The 16,306-nt window shown below is 69.4% G+C and overlaps 3 protein-coding genes across 9 annotated transcripts; 1 reads left to right on the top strand and 2 right to left on the bottom strand.

The window, feature by feature from the left end:
- Positions 1 to 333: 333 nt before the first annotated feature.
- Positions 334 to 7,610, bottom strand: LOC125179919 (G protein-coupled receptor kinase 5-like). Of its 5 annotated transcripts, none has more exons than XM_066983620.1 (16): positions 7,454 to 7,610; positions 4,416 to 4,511; positions 4,094 to 4,206; positions 3,749 to 3,826; positions 3,534 to 3,634; positions 3,337 to 3,429; positions 3,201 to 3,264; positions 2,993 to 3,133; positions 2,739 to 2,929; positions 2,619 to 2,656; positions 2,367 to 2,505; positions 2,072 to 2,280; positions 1,857 to 1,994; positions 1,641 to 1,778; positions 1,432 to 1,563; positions 334 to 1,348 (listed from the first exon to the last, which is right to left on the bottom strand). In XM_066983620.1, exons 1-16 carry the CDS (start codon positions 7,503 to 7,505, stop codon positions 879 to 881), a joined length of 2,193 nt encoding a protein of 730 aa, XP_066839721.1. In that variant the 5' UTR covers positions 7,506 to 7,610; the 3' UTR covers positions 334 to 878. The 5 variants fall into 5 exon arrangements, with proteins under 5 accessions (XP_066839721.1, XP_066839719.1, XP_066839720.1 ...); XM_066983618.1 differs by lacking the exon at positions 7,454 to 7,610 and adding an exon at positions 4,700 to 6,284; XM_066983619.1 differs by lacking the exon at positions 7,454 to 7,610 and adding an exon at positions 4,784 to 6,283.
- Positions 7,611 to 8,803: 1,193 nt separating this feature from the next.
- On the bottom strand, positions 8,804 to 11,214 carry LSM1 (LSM1 homolog, mRNA degradation associated). 3 transcript variants are annotated; one of them, XM_066983626.1, is made up of 4 exons: positions 11,065 to 11,209; positions 10,718 to 10,786; positions 10,186 to 10,301; positions 8,804 to 9,296 (listed from the first exon to the last, which is right to left on the bottom strand). In XM_066983626.1, the coding sequence occupies exons 1-4, from the start codon at positions 11,108 to 11,110 to the stop codon at positions 9,126 to 9,128; spliced, it is 402 nt and encodes a 133-aa protein (XP_066839727.1). In that variant the 5' UTR covers positions 11,111 to 11,209; the 3' UTR covers positions 8,804 to 9,125. The 3 variants fall into 3 exon arrangements, with proteins under 3 accessions (XP_066839727.1, XP_066839729.1, XP_066839728.1); XM_066983627.1 differs by having other exon boundaries at positions 9,157 to 9,296; positions 10,175 to 10,301; positions 11,065 to 11,214; XM_066983628.1 differs by lacking the exon at positions 10,718 to 10,786 and having other exon boundaries at positions 11,065 to 11,201.
- Positions 11,215 to 11,267: 53 nt separating this feature from the next.
- Positions 11,268 to 16,058, top strand: BAG4 (BAG cochaperone 4). Its single transcript, XM_066983624.1, is given in 5 exon segments — positions 11,268 to 11,405; positions 12,621 to 12,869; positions 13,211 to 13,447; positions 14,557 to 14,799; positions 14,801 to 16,058. Coding segments are annotated over 5 exon segments (1,044 nt in total). The 5' UTR covers positions 11,268 to 11,351; the 3' UTR covers positions 15,062 to 16,058.
- The last annotated feature ends 248 nt before the right edge of the window (positions 16,059 to 16,306 follow it).

Here is a 16,306-nt window from a genome sequence, read left to right as displayed (position 1 = left end):
GCACCTACCTCCGTCGGGGCAGGAGGAGCAGAGCTGCTCTGCCCGCGCAGGATGCGGCCCCAGCCACAGCGCGACCTGCCCGGGCCCCCGGCTGGCGATGCCGGGCCGGACCCTGCAAACCGGGGGTGCAGGGACACATCCTGCACTGGGAAAAGCACCCGGATCCCCCCCCAAACCCCTGCGGGGTGCAGGAAAAAGGGGACAAAGCACTCGTGGAGCTGGGCCGCACGGCAGCCGCCCGTGAGCAGCCAGCTGGGTGCCCCCACCCCAGGGACAGGGGGCTTCGCTCGCTCCCCCCCCCCCCGACACCACCACACAACAGCACCACGCGGCTCGGATCGCAGCTTTTAGCTTAAAAACGCACGTCCAGGCGCCCGCCGTACAAATATTTACAGCTGTTTACAAATGTACAAAACCCAAACCGAACGCGCTGGAACCAGGGGGCGTACAGCTCTGCAAGGGACCGAGGGCCCCGCCGCGCGCACCGTACAAAAATAAAGGACGTCTCTGCTTGGGGGGCTCGGCTCTGCACGGGGTCCTGGCCCCCCCCCAGCGCCGTGGGGCCCAGCCCCACGTTGCCAGCACACCCCCCCACACGTGCTGCTGCCCCTCGCGCGAAAATTCCCTTTTCTGAGCCCATTTCACATTCTGGTGGCCGTCAGTGGCTCAAGCAAGGGGGGGAACGAGGCTGTGCCCCCCCCTCGGGCAGGTCCCTCCCCACGTCCCCAGCCCGTGCAGGACCCCGGGGCGCTCCCAGCCCCCCCGCTCCAAGGCTGCTTTGTTTCTATTTGGAGAGCGCAGATAAACCCGCGGCCCCCCCGCGCCCGCAGAGGTCACGCTCGGAGCTGGCGATAAGATAACGCCGGCACTGCCCGGGCTCAAACACAGCAAAAATGGGTGCTGCCGGCCGCAGCACCCGAATCCAGCCCTGGGGTGGGGGGAGAGGAGTCCCCAGGGTGCCCTCGGCAGGTGCTGACCCCCAAAACAGGCAGCTGGGGGGCTGGGGAGAGGGGCCGGGGCGCTGTGGGGTCACAGCGGGATGGGGACGGGATCTGCTTCCCCCCTGCGCCCCTCCGCCACCGCGCACACCAGCCCCTGCCGGCCTTCGTCCCACCTCGCCTCCACGAGACCCCGGCCCCGGCAGCACCCGCTGCAGTCCAAGATGGCCCTGAGACGGCGAGGAGGGGGCTCGGGGCTGCCCCGGCTCCCCGGGGACGGAGGAGCAGGGTCAGGACGGTGCCGGTGCCGTGCTCCGGGCTTGGCAGGCGGCGCCGGCCGCGGGAAGGTGCGAGTTCGTGGCTGCCGGCTGCGGGGACGGCACGTTGGCACCGATGGTGTAGTCGGCCGGCTGGAGGGACAGAGGGACAGACAGACGGTGAGCGACGAGGGGGACGGAGAGCCGCGGCGCAGCCCCAGGACCCCGGCGCTTACGTGGCGGCGGAAGAGGCGCTGCAGAAGGCTGCGCTTGGGGGGCTCGGGCAGCTGCCTCCAGTCCAGGTCCGGGGAGCGGGTCCCGTTGGGTCCGAAGACGTTGAGGTCCTTGAAGCACTCGGTCTCGATCATCTGGGGGGGGCAGAGCGGGGCTCAGCGGGGCCGTGGAGCCGGAGCTGAGCCCCCGTTTGATGAGGACGCCCCCGCACCTCGTTCTGCCAGGGGATGGAGACGCTGCCGGTGGCAAACTTGGCGTAGAAATCGTTGTCGGCTTGGTCCAGGTTGACGCCTTTCACGGTGGAGAACTGCTCGATGTCCAGCACGTCCTTGCAATATACGGCCCGGGGCTGGGGGGGCCCAAAGTGCCATCAGCTGGGGGTCTCGTCCCCCCCATTCCATGGCACCTGCGCGGCCTCGTGCCTTACATCCGGCACGAACGAGGGCTTCGTGATGCCGGCCTCCAGGCGCTTGAAGTTGATGGCCCTGAAGAAGGGATGGCGCTTCACCTCGGCGGCCCCGTCCGCCCCGCAGCCCAGCCGCTGCTGGGGGTCCTTGGCCAGGAGCTGGGGAGGGGGGCGGGCGGTCAGGGGGGCGGCGGAGAGCCCCCAGCCCCTCGGGGACCAGCGTGCCCCCAGCTCACCAGCGTGCAGATGGCCCGGGCGTCCTCGCTGAACTTGTCCGAGTAGTGCTCCTGCTGCTCCTGCACCCGCTTCTCCACCTCCTCCCGCTTCACCCGCTCCTTGCGGGCGCGGAAGGGCGACTGCCCCGCGATCATCTCGTACACCAGGCAGCCCAGGCCCCACCAGTCGGGGCTGAAGGCGTAGCGCTCGTTGTTGATCACCTCGGGGGCTGCAAGGCACGGCCGCGGCCCCGCACCCTCAGCGGCCGCGCGCAGCCGCCGGCCCCCCCGCGCCCACCACGGCCCCACACCTCACCCATGTAGCCCACGGTGCCCACGCGGCCCCGGATCGTCTCGCCCTCGGGGATCTTGATCGCCAGCCCCAGGTCGGAGATCCTGATGTGGCCTGCGGCAGGGAGGGGTTGGGGGGCCCCATCCCCGAGCCCCCACGCGCCCTCCCCAGAAACACACCCAGTGGCCCCCAAGTTGCCTCCTCGGGGGCGCACGGAGACCCGGCCCCAAAGCCAGGAGCGCGGGCAGGGCCCGACCCCGTGGGTCTCCTCCTCACCATCGTCATCCAGTAGGATGTTCTCTGGCTTCAGGTCCCTGCAGGACGGACAGACGGACGGACTCAGCACGGAGCAGCCCCGGCCAGCCGGCCCCATGTCCCCCCCCCCGCCGCCCCCACCTGTACACGATGCCCTCCTGGTGCAGGTGCTGGAGGCCGCAGCAGATCTCAGCGGCGTAGAAGACCACGCGCTCGTCCTCGAAGCCGGGGTTGCCCATGTTGTAGATGTGGAACTTGAGGTCGCCGCCGTTCATGATGGTCAGCACCAGGCACAGCGCGTCCTTGGTCTCGTAGGCGTACGCCAGGCTCACCTGCGCGCCACCGTCAGCCCCGGCCCCGCCGAGCCGCCCCGCGCCCCGGGGCGCCGCACTCACCACGAAGCGGCTGTTGACCTTCTCCAGGATCTGCTTCTCGTTCAGGGCCATCGCCTCCCCTTTCCGCTTCTTGATCCGCTTCTTCTCCAGCTTCTTGCAGGCGTACATCTTCCCCGTGGCGCGCACTTGGCAGGCGCACACCTGGGCAGGGCGCGGGGTCAGCACCCCGGGGACCCGGCCCCGCGCCCTCCTCCCGCCGCGGCCGTACCTCTCCGAAGCCGCCTTTGCCCAGGATCCTGTACTGCCGAAACGTGTCCTTGGTGACCGACTGCCTGCAACACAGCCCCGCACGTCAGCCCCGCTCAGCGCCCGGCCCCTCGCCCCCCTGGGCCCCCCCCGCCCACCTCTCCAGGTACTTCCACTGCAGGAAGCGGTCGAAGTACATGCTGTCCAGGTAGTCGGCGAAGGGCGCCCTGCTCAGGTACTGGCGCAGGGGGCTGCGGGGACACAAGGGACGCTCAGCAGCCCCTGCAGGGACGCCCACCCCAGCGGCCGGTCCCCGAGCCGGAGGCAGGAGGGCGCAGCGGGGCTGGGGACTCACTGCAGGCAGCTGCTGAAGAGCTCTTTGCAGGGGCTTTTCTGCAGCTCCTCCAGGCACTGGCTGACGTGGGCCTGGCTGATCTCGGGCAGGTAATCGGGGGACTGCGGGGAGCAGACGGAGCTGGGGTGGGCGGGCACGCAGCCAGCGGGGGACACGCGGCCCAGCTCCCGGCCCCTGCTCACCCGTCCCACGCCCGGGCACCCCCCTGGGCTCACCTCCTGCCGCAGGAACCTGTGGATGATCTCCTCGCCCATCTCCTTGCGCTTCTCATCCGGGGCCAGCTCGTAGTCCGCCTGGGGAGGAGGGCATTGGGGATGGGCAGCATCAGGTATGGCCCCGCCGAGCCGAGACCCCAGCGCCCCGGTCCTGCCAACCCCGGCACAACCCCGGGACAAGCGACCCCACTGCACGCACCCACCGCCCGCACAAACAGCCCACTAATGGGGACCACAGCTCGTTCGGCGAGGCTCCTCTTTCTGATTCCCCAGCACCTGAAGTCGCCTCCTGGCATCGCTTCCAGCCCCGCAGTGTCCCCAGGTCCCCTCCCGCGGGCCCCTTACCGCGGCGTCCAGGAAGCGAATGCAGCGCAGGAGCTCCGGCCGCGTCTCGCAGAACTGTCGGAAGAGCAGCCGCCCGATGGGCTGCTTCTCGCACAGGCTGCCGTAGTCCGGCTCTGCAAGGGACGGCGGGGATGTGCCACGACCACACGGTGCCAGCGCCGCTCCCTGACCTCGCACCGTGCCCCCCCCCTCATCCGGCACAGTTGCGACCCAGCGTTGTGCCGCTGCTTTTGGGGACACCCACCCCATTGCCTCGCCCTCGCGGGGACAGCTCCGTGCCGAGCCCCGGGGGCGGCCAGCCCCAGCACCCCCGGGAGCTCACCCAGGCCTCGCCGCAGCTCGTTGCACTGGCTGATGTGCGGGAACCGCAGGATCTCCCTCCACTTCTTGCTCCGGCCTTTCCGCTTGCCGCCGCCACCTGCGGATGGATGGGAGGGGGAGAGGAGGTGATGCTGGGGGGCACGGGCACCATTTTGGGGTCTTCCCTCCGTCCTGCTGCTGCTGCGCCCTGGAGACTCGGGGGACACAAAGCCCTGTTGCTCTCACACTTAGCAAAAGCCGCACGCTATCTAAAGTCACGCAGAAAAACAAAACTTCGGGCTCTACCGGGGACACGGAGAGGGCTCCAACCGCAGCAGAGAACCCCGGTCCTGTTCCTGGCCCCTGCCCAGTTTGGGGCCCCGTGCCCACCTCGGTGGGGCGGGCAGGGCCCGGAGGGGCGCAGGCTTCCTCCCTGAACAATGCCGCGTCCCGCGCGGGCTCCCTCCCGTAAACATCTGGTTTCCTTCTCTCCCCACCGCGCCGACTGGTCTGCGTGCGGGGCCTGCGAGCGCCCGGCCAGATCACGCTCTGTCCCCAGTGGGGACGGGGACGAGGAGGGGGCAACGGCACGGCCCCGCTGCAGCCGCTCCTCCCGGGCAGATACTTGGCGCGTGAAGTCATCCCTGCAGGGACCTGACATCAGCACGGCTCCGAGCTGGTGGCCGGCCAGCGCCGCCCGCCCCGGTGACGCCGAGGCGAGCCCGCGGGACGCCGCTGCGCTGGGCTCCGGCATTTCGGCGGCCCCGGGGAGGCGGCCGGGCAGAGCTTCCTGCTGTAATCAGCGCGCTTCCTCCGGCAGGAATCGCCCCGCGTCAGCCAGCGGCAAGCGGGCAGCCGACGCCACGCACCCAGCGCATCCCCGCGGGCTCTGCGGTGCCGGCGCAGCTCCTGCGGCCCCAAACCGAGCCAGCGCTCGTGGGGGGGAAGCCAGGGCCAGGAGGGGAGACAAACGCCGTAAGCCCTGGGCAGAATGTGGGTGCCTCATCTCGTAATAGTTACGTTATTCCACGTGTTTTGGGTGTATTTGGAATGGGAAAGGCTGCACGGCGCACACCTGCCCTGCCGGTGTGCACACCAGACTGTGTCCAGCCGGGTGGCCTCAGGAGGGGGACACGCGCAGTGTGCCGGGCACGCCGCGGCCAGGGTGCACGTGGAGAGCCCCACGTCCAACAGAACCGCAGCCACAGCAACAGAACGGCACCGGGGCAGAGCCACCCCAATTCCCACCAGGGCAAGCAGCCCAAAGGGGCTGAAACTGGCCCTGCATGCCTGTAGGATCCAGCAGCCAGGCAGGTGGCGAGGTGGCCCTGGGTACACCCCACATCCCGCTCAGCGGGGACGTCCCGGGGTGGAGGTGCCCAGCCCCGGTGCTGCACGGGGACCTCCTCGGCTGGCAGCGGAGATAAGAGGAGAAATCAGCACCGGGCACACGAGAAACCCCACAAGGAGCCTCCCTGCTGCCAAGCTGACCTCTGCAATCTGAAAAGCTGTTGAAAGCAAAATAAAACTGTTCCCCTGCGGAAAGGAGCCCACGTACCACATGGCGAGGCATACGCACGGGGAGGTGTGTTACACCAACAAAGCTGCCGGCAGGGAAAGCCCCAACCAGCCCCGCGCTCGCGGTCCTGAAGCTCTCGGCCCCTGCCAGAGCAGCCCCAGGGGCTCGGGGTCCCTCCCTGGGCACCCCGCTGCCCGGCACCCCCAGGAACACGCGGCTCGGCCCCAGCCTCCCGCGTCGCTGCTCCTCTGCGTTTCGGCAGCGGCTCCGACCTCCTCCTCCAAGGGACTCCGCACGCAGGACGTCGCCGGCTCGGGGCGAGCCATAAAGAGTTACTCACTGCTCTGTTATCTCCTCGCTGCTTACAAACTCCTCGGTTATTTACCCCGGGCACTTCCGCGGGCGGCCAAGCCTGCGGTTCAGAGGAACTCCTCCTGGCGCTGGGAGCCTCCGGGGACTTCGGCTCTGCTCGGTGGCAGGAGGGCCACGAGGCCAACCCAAACCTACAGCACGGCGGGGCCGGGGCAGGTCCAGCCGTCCCCATCCGCTGGCCCTTTGGAGGTGCGGAGGTGCCCCCAGGGCCGCAGCCCACCCCGCCGCTGGTCCCCGTGCCCGCTTGCAGCCCCCAGCCCGCCGAGCCCCCTCCCCAGCAGCGCCCACCCGGGGGACGGAGCGATTCCATCGGGTGATCGCTGCCGGGGTGAAACCCGCTGGGGCGTGGGGAGGCGCGGGGCAAGGGGACCCCGGCACCTTCCAGCCCCCGGGGCGCACGGGCCCCGTTTCCCCCTCCAGCGGCTCAGCCCCCCCCGAGCACCGTGCGAGCGCCCGGCCCGGCGCCGGAGCCGCCTCCCGGCGCCTTTCACCACCGGTTTCCCCGACGTGAACCCGGGGCGCTCCCGAGGGGCCGAGCCCCGCTCGCAGCCGCCCCCCAGGGCCGCCGGCGCCGCCTCGCCGAGCGCGGTCCCCGGTCCCCCCCCGCGACCCGACGGGACCGGGCTGCGCCGAGCCAGGGCGGCGGCGCTCGTGCGCCCCGGGGGCCGAGCCCGGTACGGCACGGCACAACCCGGCCCGGTACCCCCCGGCCCTCGCCCCCCGGGTGTGGGGCCGCCCCCCAAGGGACCCAAAAGCGGCCGGGGGCCGCGCAGTTCCCCCGCCCCGGGGGGGGGGTCCGGGCACCCACCGCCCCCTGCGCTTCCCCCGGCGCCAGGCGCGCCCTGCCGGCCCGGACCCACCGACGGAGCGGCCCCGGCCGCCCTGAGCCCGGGGGGGAGACCGGGAAGAAGCGGCGGGGAAGCACCGGAGCGCTCCAAGAGCCCCTGCCCCGGGAGCTGCCGGGCCGGCAGACGGCCGGCCGGACCCACGGACACGCGCGGCCGGACCCACGGACGCGCCCCCGGCCCCGCCGCCGCCTCCCCCCGCCCGCAGCGGAGCGGAGGGGCCGGACCGGGGCGGGGCGGGGGGGACCCGGGGGGGCCGGGACGGGGACCGGGGGGACCGGGGGGACCCGGGGGGGGGGGGGGGCCGGGCCCGCCCCGCGCTACCTTCGCGGGCCTTCAGCAGCACGGTGTTGGCCACGATGTTCTCCAGCTCCATGGCGCGGCGGGGGGTGGCAGGGGGCGGCGGAGCCCCCGAGCTCCAGCCCCGGCCCCGGCGGCGCGGGGCGGGCCGGGCGCCTCCCGCCGCCCCCGGGCTGCGTCACGGCCGTGACGTCACGGGCCGCCCCTTGGCGTCACGCCTTATGTAAGGGCAGCGCCGCCCCCCCCCCGGACCCCCCGGCACCGGGGCCCCGCCGCAGCCCGGGGACCCCCCCCCCCCCCCCCGGGGGCTGCCGCTGCCCTCGCCCCCCCCGCCCCAAAGCCCCCCCCCCGGGCACGGCGACCCCCCCCCCAGCAGCCGCAGCACCGAACGGCGGGGCCGGGGCGGCTGTAACGGAGCCCAACGCCCCCCCCCCCCCCGGGCCGGTGCCGTCCCCGAGCGGAGCTCCGGGAGCCCCGGCAGCCGCACGCCGCCTCCGGGGTTGTTTTCTTTCCGTCCAGCCCTCGCGTTTCCGCGTTTGCGCCTTTCCTCGGGCCGAGCTCCCGCGGCTCCCCCCGCAGCCCTCGGAGCACGGCCCCGGCCCCCGGGGTGCGAACGGCCTCCGGGGGGGGCTGCCCGGGAAGGGCCGGCCCCGGCCCCGGCCCCATCGGTGGTGGCTGTTCGCTTTTCCAGCCAGACCCGTTTGTGCCAGCGCTCACGCCCCTGGGGAAGGAATTGGCTGGTTTAGGAGAAATCTGCTCCCCCAGGTCCCGTCCCCCCCCCCATTTTCCCCCCAGAGCATTTCAGCCTCGCAGGGGGACGAAGCAGCTCCCCTCGCCCCCCAGCTTTGCTTCTCCCTGCCCGCACAGAGCAAAGCACCCGGCTGCTGCCCAGAACCTGCCACTGCCACCCACCCTGGGGAGGGCGCTGCCTTACCCCCAGGCACCCAAAAGCACCCAATTCAGCTCGACCCGCACATCTCCTACCTGCCCGAGCCGTGCCAGCTTCACCAAGGCACCGAATTTTGGAGATACCTCGGGAGGAAGAGGGACTGATGGTGCTGGGGGTGCTGGGGGTGGGGGCAGCCCAGGTGAGGCAGCTCTGCCATTAGCAGGGAATTAGCAGGGAATTAACGGCAGCTGCTGGGAAGGAGCCGCACCTGGGGAGCAGGGGCAGAGCCCTCAGGGTGCAGGGGTGCTGCCCCCAGGGTTCTCACCTGGAGCTTCCAACGCACCAGAAGCAGGGGTCCCCTCGCTGCCCCGGCACCCCGCGGGGTGGGGACCCCGTTCGAGGTCAGCACGGGGCAGGTCCCACGTGCCAGCATCCAAAAAAAATCGAGGAATGCACCAAATCCCAAGCACAGCCCAAACCGCTGCTGTTGAGATCAAGGATTTATTTACACATCAAGGGGAACTCTTGCCCAGAGTCACATGAGGAAAAAGCAAACAAAAAGACCCAAGGGATTTGCCTTGGAACAAAAACTCTCTCGCTCACCAGAGCATTCGTTACCTCAACAGGCAGCCCAACGCCATTGCTCCTCCTTTTCCACACGGAGGAACCGAAACCATGATTTTTTAGTTGTCTGCGCCACAGAAAACACAATCGTGAGATAAAGGCAGCCTTCCCGGGGAGCTCCGTCAGCACGTGGGCAGGCAGCACCCCAGCCCCGCCGCGGGGGACGTGTCCGTGGCGGCACCGCTAGTACTCATCCAGGGTGTCCGCCCGCGGGACCGAGAGGCCCCGCTCCTTCAGCGCCTGCACCTTCAGCTTCTCCGACTCCTGCTTGGCCTGCAGCTCCAGCCGCTGCTCCTCCAGGATCTCCTCGATGGAGACCTGCTGCAGCGGCGTGTCGCTCTCCTTCTCCAGGTCCTGCAACACAAACAGCGGGGTCGGCGTCGCCGGCGGGGACACAGACACCGACTGCCCCTTGTGGCTTCGGTGACACCGAGCGCTTCCTGCGGGCACCGGGCTCCGCGCTCCCAGGAGCACGGGCGCTGCTGCGCCGAGGACAGCTTGCTGCATCTCGTGCCCAAGTCCCTGGAGCCCCGGGTGGGCTCCGTGGTGGGTCCCCCTCAGTCCCCTGCTGGCTCCCAACCACCGATTTGATGCGCAGGGCAAAGTCACCTCCACGCGAGCCCCTGACGTGCCTGGAGGGGGTGAAGCTGGGGCAGCCCCTGCCCACGTGTCCTCGGCAGGTCCGAAGGCAGAGACGATGCCAAGCAGGTGCTGGAGGCACCGCCAGGGTGGGGGCATGCAGGGACCCACCCCCAGCGACAACAAGTGTCCAGGTGGGACACCTGGAAACAGGCGTTTCGGGGCAGGCTCCCGGGGAGCAGCCGAGCACAACACGGACGGACAAACTGACACCAGACGTGACAGCAGCCAGCTCCCCCCAGCACCCCTCGGGGCTCCCCGCAGTTCGGAGCCAGCAGGGAGGTGACCGCTGCAGCCAGGCGCAATGCCACGTGCAGGCCTGGGCCTCCCCACACCTCCACCCTCCCCTTGTCACCCCACAAATCGCCCCAGGCACGCTGCAGCCCCAGGGACAGCTCGCACCGAGCCCCCCTCCAGCACCCCGGGCACCGTCCCACAGCCGGGGCTGCACCGGGGGCAGAGGCGCCGTGGCAGCACGCGGCTGCTGCTTGGCCGTGGAATCGTTTCAGCCACAAACGCCGCCCGGGATTTGGTCCCGGAGCTGCTGCCCCCGGCCAGCAGCGGCAGGTGGCCAGGCAGAAGGCGTCACTTACTTATTACTTACTATTTCCCCCAGCAGGACGACGTTCTCGCCTCTCACGACGAAGATGCCTCGGGGGATGTCCCCATACTTCTTGCCCACGTGGATACGCTCCACGGTCTGGTGCAGCACCAAGTTTGCTGCAGCGATGAAGAGGAAGAAGCCCACCCCTCAGCGCGCTTCGCGGCTGGGAAGGGCAACCCCGGGCAGCGAACCCTCCGGGCTCCGCGGCCGCGGGAGCCGCCTCTGCCCAGGTGCCGGGGGAGGACGGGGGCGTCCCCGGTGCCGCAGGCTCTGGGGGCGAGGCCCGGGGCGTCTGCCCGTGGGCACGGCCGTCGAGGGCAGGGACAGCGGAGGCCGCCCAGCTTTACGGGGAGCCCCCCAAAGCCCCGGGCCGCAGCTGCCGGGGGTTGCGCGGGCTGGCAGGGAAGGAAGGGGCGACCCCGCGGCGGGCAGCCCCGGCCGGGTGCGGGAGCGGTGAACCCGGGGAGGACGAGACCGGGTGCCCCCCCCCCCCCCGGTGACCGACACGGCCCCCCCCGAGCCCCCCCCGTACCGAACTGGTCGATGCTGCGCAGGAACCCGATCAGCGTCCGGCCGTCGCGCAGCAGCACCAGGTGCTTCTCTGCGGGAAACGGGCGTCAGGCGGCGCCGCGGCACCGGGGGGGGGGGCCGGGGCCGGGCACGGCGGGGGTCGGTGCCCGGTGCCCAGTCCCGGGACCCCCCCGGGGGATGGGGATGGGGGCAGGGACCCGGCCGCCCCCACGGGGCGCGGTGCCTACGGGGGAATGGGGGCAGCCACCCGGGGACGGGGGCACCGGGGGGGGGTTACCGGGGGGGGGTTACCGGGGGGGTTACCGGGGGGGTTACCGGGGGGGTTACCCGCTCCCGGGCGGCACTCACTGTCGATGTCCTGGATGAGGCTGGCCGTGCCCGGCATGTAGTTCATGGTGCCGGTACCGCCGCGCCGAGCGGAAGCGCCGCCATGCGCCGCGGGGACCGCCCCGGAACCGCCCCGCGGCGGGGAGGGTGGGGGGGGGGGGGGGGGGGGGCGGCGCCGAGCCGGGGCGCTGCGCCTTTAAGAGAGCCGCGCCGGCCGTGCGCGCGGGGAGGCCGCCCATTGGCTGAGCCGCGGGGGCGCCGCCGCCCATTGGCTGAGCCGCGGGGCGGGGCGGGGCCGGGCGGCGGCCATGGAGCCCCGCGGTAGCGCCGCGCCCTGGGCCCCGGGGCCGCCGGCGGGGCAGGTACGGGGGGGGCGGGGCCGGCACCGGGGGGGGCGGGGCCGGGCCGGGGGCCGCGGGGCGGGGTGGGGGGTCCCGGGCCGGGGGGGGGGCGGGGGGGGCCGGGGGGGTCCCGTCCTGTCCCGTCCTGTCCCGGTGCCCGCTGTCCCCGGGGCGCCGCCGGTGCTCGGTGCCGGTCCGGGCGGTGCCGGGGCGGCGCCAGCCCCAAGGGCCCCGCGGGACCCGGGACCCGCCCCGGGGGCACGGCGCGGACGGGCCCCCACGGCCGCCCCCGGCCCCGCTGCGGTGCTGCTGGGGGTCCCCGCGGGGCTCAGCGCACCGGGCCGAGCTCACGGCGGCTGTCCCGGGAAGGAACGGGGCGGAACGGGGCACGGCCGGGGTCAGCTCCGCGCAGGAGGAGCCACCCGCCGCCTCCGGCATGCCCGGTGGGGAATCAGAGCCTTACCGGGCCGTGCCCCCCGGTACCGGGCCGTGACCCCCGTGTACCGGGCCGTGACCCCGTGTTACCGGGCCGTGCCCCCCGCTGCCCCCCGGGTCCCGAGGCTCCCGCCGTGCCTCCGTTACGATCTCCCCTGCAGCTCCGCTCCCCGGGCCCGCCTGGCCGAGCCCCGTTCTCCCGTCCCACCGGGACCCCCCCCCCCGCGCCGGGCCCCTAACGGCTTCCACCGGGGCCGCTTCCTTCCCCGAGGGCTGCGCTTTGCGCTGCTCCCGCGGCACGGGCGGCCCCGAGCCAGCTCCGTCGTCCCGGCGGGAGCGGGGGACGCGGCCGCTCCTCCGCGGAACGGCTCGCGGGCAGGACGTTGTCACCCGGAGCCGCCGGGGAGCTGCCGAGCCCCCGCCGGGCGGCTGCCTCTGCCTAGCGGGCAGCTCGCCCCGGGCGCCCGCCGACGGCTCGCAGGAGCCCCGGTGAGTTGGGGCGAACGCTGCGGGCACGCGGCCCCCCCGGTACCGGCATCCGCACGGCGGACTGCCCGCGGGCGCGGCGGTGACCGCGGCCCCGCCGCCCGCGTGCCCGGCTCCTCGGGCTCCGGAACTGGTAGATCTGGTCGTCTCACGGCGTTTCTGTTTGCAGGCTGGAAGAGGAAACGAACTTCCCTGGGGTGTTTTTCACCCACCGGTTTCAGTCGCGGGCTGACCTGACTTGGCTGAGCCTCCCGGCAGCTCCTTGCTGCGCTTCAGCCAAGCTTTGCTCTGCTTCTCCCCTCTCCTCCTTCCCAGGGCATGGATTCTCCCTACACGAACGGAGCCTACAGCGCCCCGTACCCTCCGGCCGCCCCGCACTACACCGGCCTGCCGCAGACTCGAGGTTACTACTCCTCCGGGCCCCCCCGCAGCCCCTACCCCGCGGAGACCACGGGCATGTACCGGCCTCCGTCACCTGCTCCTCCCTGGGGCTACGGCACGCCGGACTGCCTGGAAGGGTCCTCGCTCCGGCGGCAGCAGGTCCCCGGGTACTCCCCCCCGCAGGTAAGAGCGCAGCCCTGACCGCGGCTTCGAGTGCTTGGGTCGTGCGTGGTGGGCGAGAAGTCTTGTGGGGCGCCGGCGGAGGGAAGGGAAGGCCCCCAGCAGCCCCTCTGATGGGACTTTGGGTCCTAAGTGGCTTTTATGTCCTCAGCCGCTCGCCCCGCTCGTCCCTATAAGTACCTGTAGCCCCCCCTTCCCCCACTCACCCCACGCCTGGGGGCTGTAGAGCAGAAAGCAGGTGGCAATCCCGACGCTGCGGCTCACCAGAGGTGCGGTGGGGCTGAGAACGCGGCCGCTGGCAGCGGGAGCGACTCGGGGTAACGCCTGTCCCCCTCCTCCCGCAGACCCCGGGGATGCCCGTCCCGCAGTACCCGTACGGAGACAACCACCTCGGGGCCGCCCCGCAGGGGCCGCAGCCCAGGCCCCAGGAGGACGCCTGGGCTCCCTCCGCCGTCTACGGGGTGCAGCCGCGGTACGCCTGGCCCGCGGCCTCGGCGCACGGGAGCCCCTTTGTCACCGACCCGCATCCTGCCTGGAGCGGCAGCGGGGCCGCGTCCTACCCGCCCGCCCGGGACTCCAAGGTACGGGTGATGCTTCGATCGCGCCGCTCGCGCCGGGTCCCGGTTGGGGTCAGACCCCTCAGGTCCTGCTGCCTGCCCCAAAACCTGCCCCTGCCTCCCGGGATGAGCGTTTCTCCAAGCACAGCTGGCTTCTGCGTAGAAGCGAAGGTAGAAACAAAGCAGCAGTTCTCCTGAGTGCTGCCGGCACGATCTCCTGTTCGTGTATCAAAGTCCAGGGCTGTAATTCCAGAAAGTACTGAGGATAGCAGGTCTCTGGGGGCAGGTCTTGAAATGGGTCGGATCTCATCTCACACTCCTCTCTGGCGCAGCTAACGGTGTCAGACGCAGCTAACAGCCGGCGAAGAGTGGGGGCTACCCTCTGGGTCAGTTTGCAGGCTCCAGCGTCCCTCTGCAAGTGTTTTTCTTGGGGGTGGGGGGCACAGTCATCCTCTGCTAAGAAATCGTTTGAGGAGAACATACACAGAAATGATGCAGCTGGCGGGGTCTGTCACCTCCGATGGCTCTGGGTTTGACCAAGAGTGAAGTGACTTCCCAGAGGCTGGCACGCGCGGCAGCAGCCCTGTAGGGGATCGGGGCTGCTGGCGTTTGGGAACAGTTCAGCGCTGCGCTACCCGGAGAGAAGAATCTTCTCCGGTATGTGCAGGTGGGACCTTGCTGACGTCCGTTCGGCGTTCACCCTCTCTGGGTGTAACGAGAGCTCAGTGACTCACCCCGCTCCTTCCGGGCGCGTGCCTTCCTCCTGCCAAGGGACCTGCTCTGTGCGGGTCGGGGGCTGGACCACGGTCCCCGTGCTCCTTTATGGGACTCGTGCTGGTGGCAGGCGGCGTGCACGGCAGGACCCGGGGTGCCAGGCTGCTGGGACGTGGCGTGGTGTGTGTGTGCCATCACGCGTGTGGCAGCGTGACGCTGCCCGGGCCCCCGGTAACGCCCCGCAGTTCTGCCCTGCCCTAGGCGGGCTCGCCTCACAGCAGTCGCAGTGGGCCTGCTTCCACCCCCTCGGGCACGCTTGCCTGCCTTTCTAGAACAAGGTGAGAGACCAAAAACCTGGCATTAAGGGAAATATGCTTAAAGATTTTCTTAAATTTATTTATTTCCCCCTCTGGTTATAGGAAACTGCTTATGACAAACCCGAGCCAAGTGCAAACCAACACAACTACTGCTCCGACGTCAATCACCAGCAGCCTGGGACAGCGACTGACCACAAGGCCCCCCCTCCACTCAGCGCCAAGCCGTCCCTCTCAAACCCCAAGGTGCAGTACAGCGCACAGCCCCAGATGTACGACACTGTGACTCGGAAGCTTTTGGCTGGGAACCAGGAGGCAGGCTTCAGAGCCGGTGACCAGGCTGCAGCGAAACACTGCAGCCACCCAGCCAGAGATTCAGAGAATCCTGCACATTACCAGGGCGGCTGTACAGCTGGAACAAGAGGTGGATGAGTTTGTAGGGAAAAAGACAGATAAATCCTACCGGCTTCTGGAGGAGATGTTGACCAAGCTGCTGTTAGAACTGGATTCCATTGAGACTGGTGGCCAGGACAGCGTTCGGCAGGCCAGGAAAGAAGCTGTCCACAGAATTCAGGCCATTCTGGAAATACTGGAAAGAAAGGGATTGTGAAAGCCTGTCAGCCACAACACGCAGCCTGTTGTTGAGGTTCCAAAGAGTTTTAGTTCTGCTAAATGTCAGCTCTTTCTGCTAAGCACTATTGACAATGAAAAGCAATAAGCCCTGATTTAAAAAACAAAGCAAAACCACAGAAAAGCCCAGCCCCACTAGATAACTTGGCAATGGACAAATCAAGAGAAGATGGAAGCAGCAAAATAAATTGTTTGTTCCAGGCTTTGGAAAAGCAGCACCACCTGGGGTACTTACCACTGCACAGGACCCTGGCGGGTCTGCGTCCTCTTAACAAGAAGAAAATCACTGCACAAAGTTCCCCAAGCCAGGCCCAGTCCATAGGTACCTCCTGGAGCCACAGCTCTGGAGACAGCTGGAATACCTGTCCGGTTTTGTCACAAAGGCATTGCAACGCGCAGCCGTGAACCGAGACCCCGGGCTTGTCAATCACTGCGTGTACTTTCAGCTTCAGATTCCTTGCCATAAAAGCTGGTGCGTGTCGTCGGGGGTTCTGCTTGTTTTTAGTGCACTCAAGCAGCCACAGCGCCGTGCTGCAGGGCGTGACCCTGCTGGCAGCCCGGTCAGCGCAGCAGCACAAGCGAACGTCGCGTCACGCCGTTACTGCTGCCGTGCAGAGCTGTTCCGCGATGTCTTGCGTGGCTGCGGGAACACAACCCGGAGCCCTCTGCGTTCTGCAGCTGGAAAAGACGGGCACGGTCAGAAGAAGCGTCGTAGCGGGGCAGCCCTGGACAGAGGGATGCGTAGGAATGCTTTTCAGGTCACTCGGGTAAAAATCCACTTTTTAATCGTAACGTCCTTTCACGTACTGCGAGTTCTGTATTCCACTGCAAACCCCCTGCTCCGTGGCACTGTTCAGTACGGAGGGAAGGGAGGAGCTCAGCCTACCACTAACCTTCCGGTTACACCACGTTAAGTGAATCATTACTGCGTGTAACGAGATAATAAACCCTGACAACTTTTAAACGTTGTTTTGTAATTAAGATCTCTTAAAGTCTCTTCTTTTAAAGGGAAGTCGTGTGCACGGTTGCGTAACTGAGACCTGCCTACGACCAAAATACCGGTCGGCTTGTCTCAGCAGCTGAAGGTTAGGGATGAACGCAGCTCATCAGCAGCACCGAGGGTGCTTGTTTAGGGGGGTGTTGGGGTTAGGGGGCCCCCATCCGCTCCCAAGCAGAGGCTCCAGGAGCCCTCGCCTTGCTCCAGGGGTGGTGGCCGTGTTTCGGA

This window comes from Anser cygnoides, chromosome 26 (genome assembly GCF_040182565.1).
Source record: "Anser cygnoides isolate HZ-2024a breed goose chromosome 26, Taihu_goose_T2T_genome, whole genome shotgun sequence".
Lineage (NCBI taxonomy): Eukaryota > Metazoa > Chordata > Aves > Anseriformes > Anatidae > Anser > Anser cygnoides.
This window is presented reverse-complemented; position numbering and strand designations above follow the sequence as displayed.